This window comes from Mycetomoellerius zeteki, unplaced genomic scaffold (assembly GCF_001594055.1).
Source record: "Mycetomoellerius zeteki isolate Tzet28-1 unplaced genomic scaffold, Tzet1.0 scaffold565, whole genome shotgun sequence".
Classification (NCBI taxonomy): Eukaryota; Metazoa; Arthropoda; class Insecta; order Hymenoptera; family Formicidae; genus Mycetomoellerius; species Mycetomoellerius zeteki.
The window spans coordinates 55,286-72,783 of record NW_017257572.1 but is presented as its reverse complement, the minus strand read 5'-3'; the positions used below and the strand labels follow the sequence as shown (position 1 = coordinate 72,783).

The window sequence follows — 17,498 nt, the reverse complement described above, 5'->3', positions numbered from 1 at the left end:
ATGAGACTGTGATTGATTCGTAATTGTTCTGTGATTTTGATCCTCACTCCATGTATATCCAACGTGTCCCTGGTGGAAATAAATCGCTGAAATCGCTGAAAATCGCTGATCAATTGACTCGTTTCATTATGAATTATACTGAAATGGGTCAATTGAGATAGAGATTTTAGCGATTTCAGCGATTTATTTCCATCAAGGGTTACACGAAAGATTGATTGGAACTAAAGATAATAAGCGAACAAGAGTGTAAATAGTAATCCGTTTCAAGGAGGTTTACTACCCTTATTCAATATGTAAATATCTGTACAGATAGTTTTTTACAGAATATTCCTTATTTTCAGCCTGTTTTCCTTCTTTATTCCGTAACTATTTTATACAACGAAATTTTATAATTGTTTATGAATTATTATATTATCATTATTTAAAACTCTATAAAACTGTGTAAACACCAATAAAATCAAACTAATGGATATGAAATCGAAAACGTTACATTATTAATGATCTTTTGATATTCAAAATAAACTCCAAATTAAAAAAGTTTCAAAATTAAATATTTATTAAACTTCTTAAATCAATAAACAATTTTTGTTATCATATGTTTCATCGATTTCGTACAATTTACATAAATGAAGCAACAATTTGGTTTACTACGACAAGATAAATGCTATCTGTATTGAATAGATTTCAATATGGATATATACATTCCAATAAATGTCTAATTTATTAATAATTATTGCGCAAATTACAAAAGTAAATATGATGGCATTTATCTGGACATAGTTTACATATATTTTATATTACGTACCTAATACTATTATACATACATTCATTTACAATAAAATTAATTATATAAATATCAACGCGTTACATAATTTGTACGTGCGTATAGAAATTTACAAAGAAGGTTTAAGGGTTAAGCTGAAAATTCAATAAAATTTGAAATTAATTTGATTTATTTTCATATTTGATAATAACCGGCTACGGTTCGTTCACTTTTATTTAATTCGGCGACGAGGGTACGTTAGCTTCCCCGTCGTTGGATTTACTCGAAGAGAACGATTTTACTCAATATCTAAAAATTTATCTAGATATATCATTCAGATAGATCCGAAAATTTTTAGATACTTGAGAAAAACCGTTCTTTTCGTGTATATCCTCTGGGTACTGAGCCCTCCCACCACGTCAAGGTGTACCCGTGAGAGGGAAGATGTCATCTGAAAAAATGTAATATACAGCTATTATCTATACTACTGTGCAATTATCGATTAACTTTTGGAAATGAATATCAAAAACATTAATTCGTCGCCGAATTGCGAAATAAATTCAGAGCAGACAAAAGGGCTGAATATCTTTTATTTATAGACGATGTTTGTAAAATATGATTAGAGTCAACGGAATAGGCTAGAGTTTATAATAAAACAGAGAAATGTTTCTTTTATTATCGACAAATAGTACCAAAGTTACGTTTAATTTTTTATACGGATCGTATAACGAAAAGGGCACGAGAACAAAAAATTAATTAAATTATTAATTACATGATTATGAACAATATTAATTGTGAAAGCAGAAATTGTGTTATTTGCATGAGAATATTAACGTTGCTTTTTTATGATTCGCGTGACCACCGTTCGCACAAACAGATAATCGTGTCGCGTGCCGCTCTTCTTCACATTTCTATTTGAAACGTAATCGCGAAAAATGCTAGATATAATACGTTGTATTTTATGAATACTCACAATATACGATTACTAGCTCGCACGATTAGCATTCATATAGTACAATGTTTTGTATCATATCCAGCATTTTTCGCGATTACGTTTCAAAAAGAAATGTGAAGAAGAACGGCACGCGACACGACTACCTGTTTGTACGAGCATCGGTAAGGGAACGAATGACTGCGCGGTACCCGCGCGTAAACGTGACGCGCCGCGTGACTTATACCGCGTGACGCGCCGCGTGACGCGTCGAGTGCCTCTCCGTGCCGTCTCTCGCCGCCCGTCCACGACAAAGCAAACCCCAAGGCCGCGCGCCGATCATTTAACTGTCGAAATATTAACGTACATATATTACGAGATAAGTAAAGTAATATCTTTTACATTTTTACAATATTCTCTGACAAATAGGCTTTATTGCTTTACTTCTTACATTCGTTACGCACACTCATAAATATTTTGGATATTTCAATCGTGTTATAATAAGCGATTATTAGTTTGTAATAACTTTTTGTTACACGAAATCCGTGAAATGTACTGAATATTTTTAACGAAAGATTAACGCATTGAGTTATTCTAGTTAAAGGATATGCACGCATTCTTTATTATTATTTATTTAAATGTTTTAATTAATAAATGTGAATACGAATATTTATATTAAAAACCTTTTTGATATAAATATTCGTATTCATTTGAAAACTCAAGACTCCCTTTTAAGCAAGGAAAAATTATTTGAAACCATTTATAACAATTATTAATTAAAACATTTAAATAAATAATAGAATGCGTGCATATCCTTCAACTAGAATAATAATAATTCAATGCGTTAATCCTTTGTTAAAAATATTCAGTACATCGCGCGGATTTCGTGTAACAGAAAGTTATTACAAACTAATAATCGCTTATTGTAACACGATTGAAATATTCAAAATATTCATGAGCTGAGTGTGTGCGTAACGAATGTAAGAAGTAAAGCAATAAAGCCTATTTGTCAGAGAATATTAAAAATGTAAACGATGTTACTTTACTTATCTCGTAATATATGTACGTTAATATTATAAATTGTATTATTAATGCGAACATAAACGCTTAAACGTCCGGCTATTGGGACATTTACCTTATCTGGAATGAATGAATTGCATGAATGAATGCGAAATCCGGAGCGACTCGTAACGCAGCCATCCTCCTCTGAAATCGCCGAGCGAATACCGAAGTGACGACGTAGTCCGCCTCCGCGCCGCGCGCGCGATCCCACTCCTCGTTATTCCGCTGGCGCTCGGCCCCCCCTCTCGCTGCTCGCCGTTCGGACAGTCTACCGTCGCGTATGAAAAATATTCACGGTTTATTCAATGAAAACGTAATTTGTAATTATTCGCGTGGCTGGTATTTTTGATGTTTCAACGTTACGTCTCAATTTTCATTATTCTTTTTATAATGAGAGATTCATATTTAAATAAAGGTTGATAATATTCTTACATTCTTTACACAAAGTACACGCAAATTTTCTTAATGTTGCATTGAAACAATTTGCGCTAAATACAGCTTTTTCGACTAAAAGTATTAAATATCTTGTTAAGTATCATTTAATTTTTCAGCTAAAAAATTAATTTGAGACGCTACTATTGCTGCAAATTACTCTGTGTTTCAGAAATTCTTTAAACTTATGTATAGGTATATAATACCGATAACGGCTCGGTAAAATAACTGTTAATAACGAATTATTTAAAATAAAAGTATAGAATAAGTTCCAGAAACTTACTTAAAATATAAAATCGTAGGAATATCGGAGAAAAAACTGATACGACTTGTTTAAAGTTAAAAATATAAAACTGTTTTAATTGCTGGTAATTAGAGACTTTGGAATATACTTACATACTAGTAAATATGTTTGGTAAAAATGGGCTGAAAATCTGCATTAAAAAAATATAATTTCATAATTCCATTTTTTATGCAGGCACATATTATAAGACAAAATTCGTCAAATTAACTTGCTTGAATATTCAGTTTCGAGTTTCTTAATATTCAACAACTTTTACTTCCACAGAAGGAAATGCGAAATTGAAATTTTCGTTTAAGAACCTGTTAATAAATATTGTATTGCTAAAAGATTTATTAAATAAAAACGTAAAGATTGTTATAGCAGAACCAGAATTCGGATTTTCTTGAAATATACGCGAATTTTGTGTTATGATATGCATTTTGTATACGAGATATCTTATACATAAAAGCAAAAATGTTGTAAAAATTTATAAGAAATTTTTGTATATTATATTTTATATTAAAAAGATTTGAATCTATTTTTTATTGTTGTATTATATTTTATTATATTGTATTGTGATTACTTTGTATATTATAATTTTTTCTTTATGTTCTTTTTATTTTGGTATCAAATAAGTACATTGCATAAAAATATTATAAGAATATATAAATTCGTATGTAATACTTAAAGACATTCAAATCCAGCCAACCTCAAGTTACACGTAACGTACCTGTTATAATTAGTTGTAATTTATATATAAGAATATAACTGTAATATATGTATAATAACTGTAAACGTAATATATATTACGTGTGTTATGCTACAGTTGTATTAATTGTTACATGTAACTTGGTGTTTGCTGAGAAAGAGGAATAAATAAAAGTAAAAAATAGATAAAGTACATAATTTCTTGTTTCTTCAATTATTTATTTATTGCGAATATAACTCGTCAAATATTATTTTTATTTATTAATTCATTTATAATCTCTTTTCTAAATCTTCTTAAGCTTAAAAAAATTAATTATGGCTACACCGTTCAAACGATTTTGAAGCATTGTTGCATGCACAAAAGTAGATTTTTTAATTGTATTAAAGAACCGTATTGAAAACAACCGCTTGTAAAAGTGATCCAAGTATAACCAGAAGCAATTTAATGACATGTATGGACACTTAATAAATACCAAATTCACATGTGTGGAGTACTCCACTACACTAGACCCTGATCGCTGATTCTGTTATGGACATGAATGAAATAGCGGTGTATCAACAGACTGGAAAAGTATTGCTATACATATAGTTGGCTACTTTTCCAATTAATGCTAATACATGAACGAATTTTGCAATTACAGGAAAAAGGCTGGTATGATTGCTTTCACGCTTTTTCAGATTCATTCAGGTTGCTCCAGAGTCCAGGTCTTTCAGTGAGACAAATCGTTTGTTCTTTTTCGAAGAATTCTGAATTAGTTCTGTAGTGCAATATGTTAGAGTGAAACAAAAGGTCTGTTTTTTATTGCTGCACTCTGAACCGGTGCAATAAATATAAGTTTATTTCACTTCAACTTATTGCTGAGTGTACTAGAAAATGCAGCAATAAAAAACAGACCTATACTATTACCTGTCTCACTCTAACTTACTGCATCAGTGTACACCAGTTTAGAACTTGGTGTGGAAAAAGAACAGGCCTAAAGATACATTTCGTCCTTAAACTCTAGCTCTCTAGGTCTCTTGAAATGGTGGATGCGAGGTCCCAGGGCTCAAGATGAAAGCGGTCGAGAAACGCACTTATCGAATTGATTAAGCGAGAAGGGATCAAATTCCAACTAACTTAATTGCAGGGAATGAAAGTAACAAGTTACTTGTAACGCTGTTACTTTCCTTATCATTACTCTGTTATGATAATGATTTGGCAATGACATATTTTTTTATGACTATAACAGTAACATCAGTGTGTTGTGAACTATTGTACTAATTAATATCAGTGATTAATTATCAATAAAAAAGAAGCACATGTGATATGTGAATACTTTAATATTCTTGAAAAATATGTGACAAAATAAATTTGTAATTCGCAATTGTGTAATTATGGACATTCTAAACTTTCAGATTTTTCTAATTGACATTATTATTTTAATAAAAAATATAACTGATTATAAAAATTATATGTATAAACAATCCAATATATTTTATATATCACAATAATCTGAGCACTATTCAGACCCAGGTATTTTTTCGTCCGTAATCCATGAAATTAAATACATACACGTCTCCTGTTCTAGATACATATAACCCATAAGTAGGCCCTCGAAGATACCTAAAAGTACACCACCAAGTACATCTAATATGTAGTGTCTTCTCATCAGTAGTCTGGACATGCATACAGAAAAGGACCATGCTAGCAAAGGTGGTGAATATATCAGCGATATAGGCCACAGATTGAAGAAAAAATACACAACAAATGCTGAACGAGATGAATGTCCTGATGGAAAAGAATATTTATCAGGACCCAAAGAGAATGGATCGTCATTAATGGTTGGTCGTCTCCTTCTTGTAACTGCCTTGAGCACAGCAACTATGATGATGTCGAGCAACAATCCTGAAATGATTTTTTTTTATTTATGTATCCTAATCAATCGATTTGAGAAACACAATCAACATACTGTAAGTGAATCAATTTTAATAGAATTTTATTTGAATTTTACCTATTAAAAGGTTCATTTGCATTTGATACAAGGATTTGATATTGAAAACCCAAATTGAAACAAGAGATATTGCAAGCCAAGGTATACCGTGACATGATATCTACAGACAGATAGAAAAAACAAATTAATATTATTAGAGAAGCTTATAACAGTAGTTAATAAAGAAATAATTAATTATTTATACCTCTAATAATTTGTTATGCACTTTTAATTGTCTTAAAGGTAAAATCTTTTCCACTAATTTAACAAACTCATCTGTTAAATAAGCATCCACTGCCAATACTTTCCTCAATGTAGTTGAAATCTCTCTCTTGTCAGACTTGAAAGTATAAAAAATAATAATTATTTATATTTTTGTTCGTAAGTAAAATTTGTAGAGAAAAAGAAACACAATATATATATGGTTAGATATATGTATATTGTCCACTTGCATCTAAAGAATATAATTTACAACTTGGATAATTCTATACTTAAGTGATGAACTATATGTGATATATTATTAGGCCTGTTCTTTTTGGCTGAACTTTGGCACCAGTTCATCTTCCTTCTTCTTCTTTCTTCCTGGAGAGAAAAAGAAGAAAGATGAACTGGTGCAAAAGTTCAGCCAAAAAGAATAGGCCTATTAAAGCGCAGTAGAGACTGTCATAACCAAAATAGCCAAATGAATATAATGAATTACGAAAGACTCAAAAGAATGAGATAACTACCGTTTCCATGTTGCCTTCCACTGATAATAATTGCTAACGTAACAAAATGTATCAATATTATTTATCTCTGATAAATCACATTATTTATAGTGTTATATAATCACAATAAAGGAAGACTGTGTTAAATATCAGCAAACAGCTGATTCATATAACACATTCTTGTCTTTCCTCAGAATGGATCGATAGCGAATAGATATTCAACTCCAAATATTCAACTCACTAAGGTGAATCACAATGAATTGCAGTACCATATCTGATATCACATTCAGTATGAATAAATAACATTAACAGCTCGACAGATGGCGCGCATTGATAAATCCACGCTGTTTTTGCCCTCTATCATGTTTTCTGATAATTTCCACTTTACCAACAATTAGAAACAGTTGATTAAATCAACATTGGACGAATGAGTATATTAATTATTATAAATATTTTTAAAAACAAATGACAAAATTCATACCTCTTTGGAAAAATCAAACGTTGTGAAATATAACACTTAATTTATTCCTTTATTTCTTATACTATGTCAAGTTATCTGAAGGAAAACCATTTTGGATTTTTTAGTTTTATATTATTTTAAAATATTCTTATATTATATATTTTAGTTAAAAATTTGTTTATTTCTTATTATGTTATTCTTTTGTGAGTATAATATATTAATACACATATTAAAGAAATAATATTGAATCATTGGTATTTTGCTCTAGAAATAATATTAGCTAAAATTTGAAAAATAATTTAAAATACAAACTTAAAAAGTGGCTTGCGAAAACATTAATTTCCTAAAATTAACAAAGAATCCGAAGAATATAATGCTATAAGGCTAAAATGAATTCTGAGCTGTACAATTTCAAAAGATTTAATAGAATTTTATAAAATTATTTTTTGTTATCTGTAGTTATGAATAAAACTGGTTAACTGTGCCAACACATTCAGTTACAATAAATACAATGTGTATATGCACAATTGATGCAACTTGATGTGACGCTGATTGTATATATCACATAGAAGAGAGACAATGATCAGTTTATTGAAGCTGTGTAAGCTTGTTGAAAACCCGTCGAAGCAGAAATACAATTACATTTTACGAAAATACATCGGAATTATTTCTTTAAACTTATGTACATTCTAAGAAAATTACAATAATTGTATTTTAAGTTTATTATTATGACTTTTGTAGAGAGACAAAAAATGATTTTTATAATTCTTTTGTGAGTATAATATATTAATACACATATTAAAGAAATAATAAATGCGTTTTTTTAAGAAAACTGGGGTGCACTGGATATCCGGGAAATATCCGATATACGGTAGTATCTGGTACTTTTTTACTATTCGGTCGGGTATAATATATATATATATATATAAATTCGGCTGAAATTTTATATTGAAAGTCATTGATGCAGAATTTTATTCTTGCCAGCTGTTAATTTCTTGCATAGTTCTCTTTTCTCTTTTCCTTTTCACGGAAAAATAAAGAAATTTATTATCGCTATTTTTCTCTTTTTTTGGAAGTCTTGTTCCAGATATCCGACGAAATATCCGGAGAAATATTCGATATCCGGTATCTGATAATTTTACTATCCGGTGCATCCCTAAAGAAAACGATAGAAGTCACGTGGATAAGGATGTTCGGTCGTTGTACTGTTAGTTTGAGAAGTGTGCATACATACTTATATTCTATTTAATTTAAGTGCCTTCAAAAAGGTTTACACACACACACACACACACACACACACACACACACACATCAGAGAAGTGTTTTTAAAAAAATAATTTTTTCTTTATCTCAAATGAAAGTTTTGCTACATCATTAATTTAGACTACAGTCTACTTGATGCTATAAATGCTTCAAAGCATTTTTTGATTAATCGATTAGTGAAATTCTTTTTTCTGAAAGATTAATTTTTGGTCAATCAAATACTTCGAAGTATTTGTATAGCGCCAAGTAGACTGCACCCTTTTAGTTGCAATTGAATTTAAGAATATACATTTGGCTTTTCTCATACATTTTTAGAACGTCCATTAGAAACAAATATTATTGCGCGATAAGAAGATTGATAATAATTTATTGAAAGTTAAGTTAGATTGATTGTAGTTACTTTCATTTGATTAAATGACCTTAAAGCGTTGTACGATGGATATGGAAAAAATAGAAATTACTTTGTTGAAACATGTTAGTCCAGGCATGCTGTAGTAATTCAGCTTTCCACCGTAGCTCATGCGATAGTTTTTGATCTTGAAAATTGATTCTGTATATTAATCAATGTAATCTTAAATATTTCAAAGATTGCTTGGCTAGAAAGCAAAACTTAATAAACAGCGTGATATAAAAGCGTCGCGGAAATGGAGCACTATTGAAGCCGCCGTAAGGGATGCGTTGGAAGATCTGTTTCTTAAATTTTTCGACGTTGCGCAAGCGTAAGAAAGATGATCGAATGTGATCGATTGTGCGTTGCATGTTACCTGTTGACAAGTGACATACTTATCTATATATCTTTTGAAGTGATTGATACGTTAACTCTTTATCTAATTGTATAAGAATTATCGCGTGAGAGAACATACCGTATAGTAGAAGACGTATACTCTGTTAATTTTGTCACCGATGATACAAGGCATTTGATGGTTTGATATATACTGAAAAGAGAGCATTTATTGATTTATCTGAGAGGATTTGTTATGTCATACAATCTGTTGTTTATCTTCAAAGGAAAAAAATTCAAGATTTTATCATGCTTCCAGATATGGTTAATCAGCTCAGTTACAATCCGATGACCGTTGGATTCGGCATTGTACTTTGTAGTAGTCTTTCGAATTATTGATTATAAGCAGTAAACTATAGAGTTTTGAGAGCTCTATAAATTCCTCTACACGGAGAGAACAATTTTACTGAAAAATTTAAAATTTTGACATTCTAGCAATCAGTTTTCTTACCTAAAAATTTTTCTTGCAAATTTATTTTCAGATCTATATCTAACTAAATTTTTAAATTTTTTTAGCAAAATTGTTCTTTCCGTGATAAATAACAAAAATTCTTCAATTTATGTTATACCCCGCTATCTGCTGATTAGATTAAATAGAAGACGAAATATTTGATTTTTATTAATTTGCGAGAAATAATTTGGACCTCAAAGGGTTAATAACCTTCACCTGTTCTCGTCGTTTTAATGGCGTCGAATTAGACGGGTGCGATGATGAAGAGTGTTAGTAGCAATCTTGATTTCTTCTTCCGATTCAATCGATTGACGCCGCGTTAGCCCTTTACTTGGTATACCGCAAAGAGACGAAGTAGCGGCTTTCTTCGCTTGTGGTGTTGGAAATGAGGAGCGACGGATAAGCGGGGGCGGCCGCGCTCCTGAGAATGGATAATTAAATTTTATCGCCTTACCGCCACTAATCGGGTTAAAACGGTCTTGTACTGATCGCAATACTTCGCATTGTGCCAGTAATACTTGCTAGTGTCTCAATCATCGAAGACGTCGTTATAATTAAAATATTTATTTTCTGTTTAGTCAAAATATATAAATTTTATTATTCCTTACGATATTTTTTATTAATTGTTTTTTTTTTTGTTAAAGATATAGATAAATATCTGGAGTATAATATAGAGTATTGCAAAGGCAAATACATGGGAAGTATCTAAATTGAAACTTCTGATCATTCAATTTCATTAAGGATCCCACAAGATAATTGTGTTTATAGAAATTTATCGATTTTCTGTATATCTCACATATTTGTTAGATATCTTCTTGATTATGATAAATATCTGTGTACTTAGAGATTATAATCTTGGCCAAAAATATTAGGTACTTATCTGTTTTCATTAATTTGAAATTCTTTTATCTATATTATGTCCTTATTAATTACCAACATTATACATAAATTTAAAGGCTTATTGTAACAAAAAGATAATTCACAACAAATGCTATCAATCAATTTTTGAACTAAAACGTTAAATAATGTGCCTAATATTTTTGGCCAAGGTTTTATTCCTTATTATTTTACACACATACCTAACAGACGCAGTGCGGAATGATGCACTCCTGGTATGTCAAAGGACTTATGGCTTCTAATTAATTCTCTTGAAATGGGACGTCTTGTGGCGGGTATGTCCACGTTGGAGGAGCATCTCCGTGAAATAATCGTGCCTGCCCTAGACGAATCCTTATGCATTTTTGAAAAGAGAAGGTGCAATAGTTTCACGAATGCGTGTCTATCCGAGCATCGAGAGACGGTTTTTACTTATAGCTCCGCGAGGAAAACAGCGAAGCGCTTATCCCGTCGGTCTCTGCCGAATATCGCAATTTATTCCCCAATGGTGCAAACAACATAGAATCTAGCTCAATCTGGGTTTAAACTTACATCTAGCGATATTTGAGTGCAAGTCGTGCATAATGTGCTCAAATAATCAAGGATAGTATAGTTAATTGCTTGCGTTGAAATAAAGTATCTCTGAATTATAGAATTAAAATGACGATTTTATTTAGAATAAGTGTTTGAACAATTAAGAAAACTTTTGAAAATTATTTAGGCTATTTTCAAGAAGCAAATGAAAGATTCTAAAAAAAATGTACATTCTTCAAGTGAAATTTTTCAATGATGTGCGATTCGACAGACATATCCTACGCTTTAAGGATACCAAGTTCCAACGCAAGCGCTTAAGGACTTTTGTAATATGTGACGCAATACTTTTTCTCTGGCGAAGCGTATTCGCAGTACTTCAACGAGGGCAGCTATTACTGATACGAGCAACATCGTCACGAGTATGTGGCCTGCCACCGTGACGGACTTCATTTGACGCGACTTCAAGATCTCTTCAGCGCTTTCTTTCATTTCTTCGATGCTCTTCTTGGACCTGTATGTTTCCTCCTCCTCATCGTCCTCATCCTCTCTACTATCCTCTTCCTCTTCAGAGTCGCTGTCATCATCGTCGTCATCTTCGTCATCGTAGCTCTCGTCGTCTTGCACGTACGTGCAATTTCCGTCGTAATCGCTCATAAAGACGGACATCAAGCGATCCTCGTACTGCAGATTCGGACAGCGCTTTAATTTTCGATGATCTATCGGTATCGCGTGTTCTCTTTCTTTCTTGCCCGGGTCACTGACATCACTTTCATCTCCGTGATTCTGGTCGGAGTAATTCGTGTCGAACAACAATCGCAAAGGCAAAGACAGAAGCACGCCAAATATCGTCAATATCAGCAAAATGCTTACGTTGATGCCCAACGACAGTCGTTTCTCTGTCATCTTGACAAAGTATATGGTACCACGTTGTTTACCTAAATATTTTTAGTCCGGGACCAGTGTAGTCATTTTCGCGGATTTCCATTGCAACGCGATATGTGTTAGGCGGCATTCGAAGTAGTTTTCCAACTGAGAGTCAACCAATTCAATGAAAGTTGATGATCGACCAAAACTCCGAGGATGCACTTTCCGATTATTTTTGTTGATCGAATAACTCGGATGTCGGCACGCGGCGATGCATTCGATTCTCGTACCTCTTCTTGAGTGTCTTGTCTCGACGCAACTGTTGCGCGTACAAAGCAGTTCGTAGCGTGAACCTGGATTGCTGTGATATTGATTTCTTTAGGTGGACCGAGCACGTACGCGCAAGTCTAGCTGTGCCTCGTTGGCGGACACCACGCACATGCCGGTAATTAGATTACGTTTATGGTGAACGGGACGTGATAATGTGCCACGGGGTTTTGAACATATTGAAGGACGGCTAAGAATATCTGCACAATAGGTCGGACATTATTAGGGGGAAAGAGAAGAGGTAAGATTTTTTTCTTAGAAAATAAATTTGCGAGGGGAAACTCTGAACCACGTGCTGCACGTTGAAATCGATCATGTTAAATAATATGTATAAAAAACAGTTATCGGATAATATATTCGCTGCTGAATTTTTTGCTGGAAGAAGAATTGTACGCATGAAAAAGAATTAATGGGCAAACCTCAAATAATCTTTACGAAATTGAATTTGGGTGACTCTGCACGGAGAACGAAACACAAGAGCTTCCATGCGAAGCTAAGTCGTTGAGATAGCTACGACTACGGTTTCCTATTGAATGGAAGAAACGGCACAAGATGTGAGACCGTGCGAGCGGCATCCTTCCGCAGGATTCTCTAACCGCATACATAAATAATATTAGACAATATCAAATTAAAATTCGCATCTTTCTGCAAGCAACAATGGGAGCGTGGTGGCGACCAACAAAGGAAACGCCTGCCGCGCCGATTCGCGAGCAAGTGGTAGTAGTAGCATCGTGGCGGCGGCATTTATAAAAGTAATAAAACAGCCGAACAACTCACGGGAGTGAGCGGCAGCGGTGGAGACAGAGAGGAACAGTCGCGGGATAGAAAGGGCGAAAGCGAGCAGGATAAGCCGAGAGGTGAAAAGAGGGAGGCAGCAAGAGAGGAGCGAGCAAAACAGAGTGAGAGAGAGAGAGAGAAAGAGAGAGATGAAACACAGGAGAACAGCGACCCAACCCGACCGACCGGTAGCTCAGCCAGCACACGTATATCTTGCTCTGCTACTCCGATTCTTCGAGGTTCTCATTGATGAGCTCTCCCGCGTCTTCGCGGAAGCTCCAATGATCGCGTGCGAGAGACTTTAAAAATAGCTACGATTATCCACGATAGCTCGGATGTACGGTCGCAAGAAACGATTCATTAAGCGCGAAGCGGTGACAAAGTCGCGAGTACAAAATTGCAAAAATAAGATTTCCTCACCTGTCGATGTTTCATAAAAAATATGAGATGAAATAGACAGATTTTGAATTATCTGTAGTGAAATGACGTTGCATTAATTAATTAATTAATTAATTACACGTTTATTACGCAAAACACTGCAAATTCATGTGTGTAAAAGAGACTGTACTATACTATGTGTGTGATTGGTTTTTTGTACAAAAATAACATACTATACTGCATACAAAAATGGATTTACACATTTGAACGTCTACTATATATGTAGAGCGTCATTTTCACACGAAAAACTATAATTACACACATATATTATAATCACTTCTAATTAACACACTTAGATTTGCAGTGCACATTTAGATCTTTTCGTATTCGATTTGCTGGAAAAGTTTCTCCATTTTTAGCGAATTTGCCGAGAACGGAGAACTTGAGAACGGAGTAAATTTATTATCAAAGCATCTATAGTATCGCAAAGAGAACGGCGCGTTCATAATCTGTGAAAGCTATAATTATCCCGCGCGACACAATTATTTCGAGGAGCATGCGGAGAACATGCACCGGGGAATCGATTATCGCACGCACCACGGGTGCGAAGGTGCGCTTCGAGGTCATCGATTGAGCGATTTTCACAGGTCATCGATCGACGATGGTGCGCGTAGGTAGATACATAGGTTGAGAGCCAGGGTATGTAGAGCAGATGCTGCGCTCCAGCCGTGGCGGGGTGCGTGATTTTTCACCGCCGACAGCTCCTCCTTCGAGAACCACGCGCATTCCACCTCTCCCCTTCTTCTTCGGGGCCTTACCGTCGTTTCTCCCCAGGCTTCTTCATCGTTCACTCTTGTGGCGATCGTGGCATAGAGAGTTACGCGTCGATCTGCTCTCTGTGCCAAAGATCCGGGTTCAAATCCACCTAAAACACATCACTTTATTTGACCGTCACTAGAGTGATAATCTAATAAAAGTCTATACACGTAAAATAGCAACTGATGGTTCGACAGTTTTCGTCAATTAGCATGAGTTTCTTGAAATTAATTTTTGTAAAACACAATCAATTAATTAGCTTAGGCCCGGTTGCATCAACGTTACTTTGACTTTAAGCAAGACTTAAAACTCTCTCTGTCTCCGTCTCTTTTTCGCTTTAAAACGAGACCTGGTGCAACCGGGTGCCTTAGTGAATATACCAAAATTTAATTTTCATTTTTATTTAATTTATGTTAATATTATCAAACGCGCGCGCGATATACTTTTTTTTATAATAAATTTGTATATGTAAAAATACTTGACACTTACTCTACTTACAATGAACGAAGTAACTCTCTCTTTTCCTCTCTCTCGTACGATTTTAATAAAACATGTTGGACCTCTTGTTATGATTAGACTCTGATTAGTATCTCTAGTCATTACTCGAGACAATTACGTTATGTGGTCAATTCGTAATCGACGGGTTCCGAGTTTGAGATCCCAACTTCGTCCAGCATATATCTCCTTAAAGAGATTAGTGTTTTTCCCTGATGATTAAGGAGTATGTAGAGCCCAACTTGTGCTTATTTCTACCAATGTAACTTAACTTTAATCTTAATTTAACTTACTGTTTATCTTTTTCTAATTCTTCGAATGAAAAGTAAGTTATATAAACCGAGATTAAGATTAATCTACATTGGTAGAAATGGACATTAATGAATTATAGGATATACATCTTTTGTGACTTTGTCTGCGTATATCGTTAAATGCTCTTTCTGTATTTCTATACGCAGAATTCTAGTGGAGTATTGATTCTTGTTGGAGGACAGGTGCGACTAAGGCCCAGTATCACAACTCACAGTTAACTCTTAAACGAGGTTCTTCAACTTATTCATTATCTCTTTCCAATTCTAGAATTGGAAAGAGATGAGGAACAAGTTGATCCTCGGTCAAGAGTTAACTGTGAGTTGTAAAACTGGGCTTAAAAGAAACAAGCAAGCAAGCAAAATCCTTCACTCTTCGTTTCTTGCGGGCGCGCGCCTCGTCTCGCTCGCTAGTCAATGTGTAGCGACTGCGGACACGCTATTGGACACCAGTTGCATGATCTTAGATTTGCCGATCTCCTGAGTGCATCGACACACTGATACAGGGAGATGCATGCAGGCGAGGTGCGGCAGGCCTGATGCATAGGGCGCGTCCGCAAGCCACTCCCGCAGTGTCGCGTGTAGCTTGCGATGAGCGCGTGTACGCACGCGAGTCCTGCAAAATTAGTGGCGTGTCTATTGACTTTTAAATTTATCCTCCCGTCATTAAAAGACAATTGAGCGAGTAGTCGGTCACTCTTATCAAATTTCTGATAAAGTAAAACAGGGTAATTTGGATAGGTTAACAGAAATTTTGAAATTGTACAAAAGATTGAGATTATATATTAGTTCAATCAAATATGCATACAAACATTTGTTATATAAACCTTTTCATCAACCATGAATATTACTCTTTAAAACTTTTAGAGTGAACTATTGTCACTCTAAAGAGTGAAAGAGTGAAGAAAATTTGACTATTTTTAAAATAGGAAATGTAAACCGCAAAAATTTCTGTTTATTATTAATTGAAGTATATTTGTTAAAATGAACTAACTAAGTTTCAGTTTAAAATATTTCAGATGAATTAATTAAGTAAATGAATTAACATTTTGAGAGAATTAATAAGAATATAATTCTGCTAACGTGTCAGATATAATTAGCTTCTGGTACACATCATGTCAATTAACTAGATCCTGTTTTTTCAAAGATGAGTAATAATAATTGCTAGGAGACTTATCCAAAATTGTAGAAACTTGATTTTTCAAAATATTCTTTATTAGGGATTTGAATGAAACGCTCATTGCAATCGATACCATTCCGTTTCGAGTATTCTCAAAAATCATCGAAGGCGATACAAGAGACAGGTGCGTCGCGTTGGGCACCAGCTTAAATACGGCTTCGCGTGTCGCGTCACGGCCAGAATGTAACGAGCACTTTTTCCGCTGTGCTTTTTGCACATCGATGTTGACGAAGAGGAGGGGATATGGTCTGTTGCAATTTCGTGCCTAACTACCGGTATATTCTACCGGTATTAAATCACTCGTACTCGTAAAATATGTGCATCCAATTTGCGGTACAACACGCGTTCCGCTGGCCCGCGATCCGAATAATTACACATTTGATTAGGTTGATAGCGTGTAATTACCGGTTTTCCAAAAATTGATTTGTGCTCTAAAGGAGGTAATGTGTTCAAAGGAATTTTAAAGTTATCTATTGTGTCATGTTATGTGAATTTATGTGAATAACTTGAACGAGAGAGATGCATGAGTATATTTTATGATGATAAGAATCGATCGTCATAAAATATATTGCTATTTAAGTGGCACGATCAAGCATGATTATAAAATATGATATGTAATATCTTTTAACTCGCAGCAGAAACTTGAATGAAATTAGTCAGCACTTTGATATTTTAATAGCGTGATAAATGGCCGGATTCTCGTTTAGCGTCATTAGAATTTAAACTTACTGCAAATACAAATTACGAGAAACAGCTCTATACTTGGCGTTGCGATTCGTGCGTTCGTCTTATCAGAATTACCACTCGGTTGCGGCACATCCTCCATAAATAAAATTAATACTACGCCGCGTGGACATCTTGCCGCGAAACGTTTCCGTTGAGCGCGCGCGCGCCATTCATCCACCGCCAACATCCCCGCGGCCGGATCATCGAGAGCGAGGAGATATCTTGTTCTGTAAATTATAATATTATTATGCAGATTTGAGTGGTGCGCTCCGGTAAATAGGCGTGGACGACGCGCGCATATCGCTCGTTTTTCCTCTTTTCACCTATCGTCTTTGATCAGCATCACGGCGCGGCCGGAATCGCGATTACCGTCATCGGAAATCACATCCCTGGCACCTGCGCCTGC

The 17,498-nt window shown here is 34.4% G+C and overlaps 2 protein-coding genes across 4 annotated transcripts; both read right to left on the bottom strand.

Annotated features, from left to right (window-relative positions):
- Positions 1–5,559: 5,559 nt before the first annotated feature.
- On the bottom strand, positions 5,560–7,097 carry LOC108727986 (phospholipid phosphatase 6). The gene is made up of 4 exons (XM_018456332.1): positions 6,878–7,097; positions 6,355–6,489; positions 6,171–6,270; positions 5,560–6,064 (listed from the first exon to the last, which is right to left on the bottom strand). The coding sequence occupies exons 1-4, from the start codon at positions 6,884–6,886 to the stop codon at positions 5,679–5,681; spliced, it is 630 nt and encodes a 209-aa protein (XP_018311834.1). The 5' UTR covers positions 6,887–7,097; the 3' UTR covers positions 5,560–5,678.
- Positions 7,098–8,615: 1,518 nt separating this feature from the next.
- LOC108727985 (nucleoplasmin-like protein ANO39) lies at positions 8,616–12,405 on the bottom strand. Of its 3 annotated transcripts, none has more exons than XR_001936870.1 (5): positions 11,567–12,405; positions 10,891–11,041; positions 10,028–10,232; positions 9,443–9,514; positions 8,616–9,366 (listed from the first exon to the last, which is right to left on the bottom strand). XR_001936870.1 is itself a non-coding variant. In XM_018456331.1 (4 exons), exons 1-3 carry the CDS (start codon positions 12,122–12,124, stop codon positions 10,042–10,044), a joined length of 900 nt encoding a protein of 299 aa, XP_018311833.1. In that variant the 5' UTR covers positions 12,125–12,405; the 3' UTR covers positions 9,506–9,541; positions 10,028–10,041. The 3 variants fall into 3 exon arrangements, 1 of the variants encoding a protein (XP_018311833.1); XR_001936869.1 differs by having other exon boundaries at positions 8,616–9,343; XM_018456331.1 differs by lacking the exon at positions 8,616–9,366 and having other exon boundaries at positions 9,506–9,541.
- Between the last annotated feature and the right edge of the window lie 5,093 nt (positions 12,406–17,498).

Excerpts from the sequence above, each read along its gene's own strand:
- LOC108727986 (XM_018456332.1), bottom strand. Across the intron at positions 6,271-6,354 it reads TGCATAACAAATTATTAGAG|ATATCATGTCACGGTATACC; the intron begins GTATAAATAATT and ends ATCTGTCTGTAG. Across the intron at positions 6,065-6,170 it reads GCAAATGAACCTTTTAATAG|GATTGTTGCTCGACATCATC; the intron begins GTAAAATTCAAA and ends AAATCATTTCAG.
- LOC108727985 (XM_018456331.1), bottom strand. The coding sequence starts at position 12,124 with ATGACAGAGAAACGACTGTCGTTGGGCATCAACGTAAGCATTTTGCTG. Across the intron at positions 11,042-11,566 it reads TACGCTTCGCCAGAGAAAAA|GATTCGTCTAGGGCAGGCAC; the intron begins GTATTGCGTCAC and ends AAAATGCATAAG. Across the intron at positions 10,233-10,890 it reads TTCCGCACTGCGTCTGTTAG|GAGCGCGGCCGCCCCCGCTT; the intron begins GTATGTGTGTAA and ends ATCCATTCTCAG.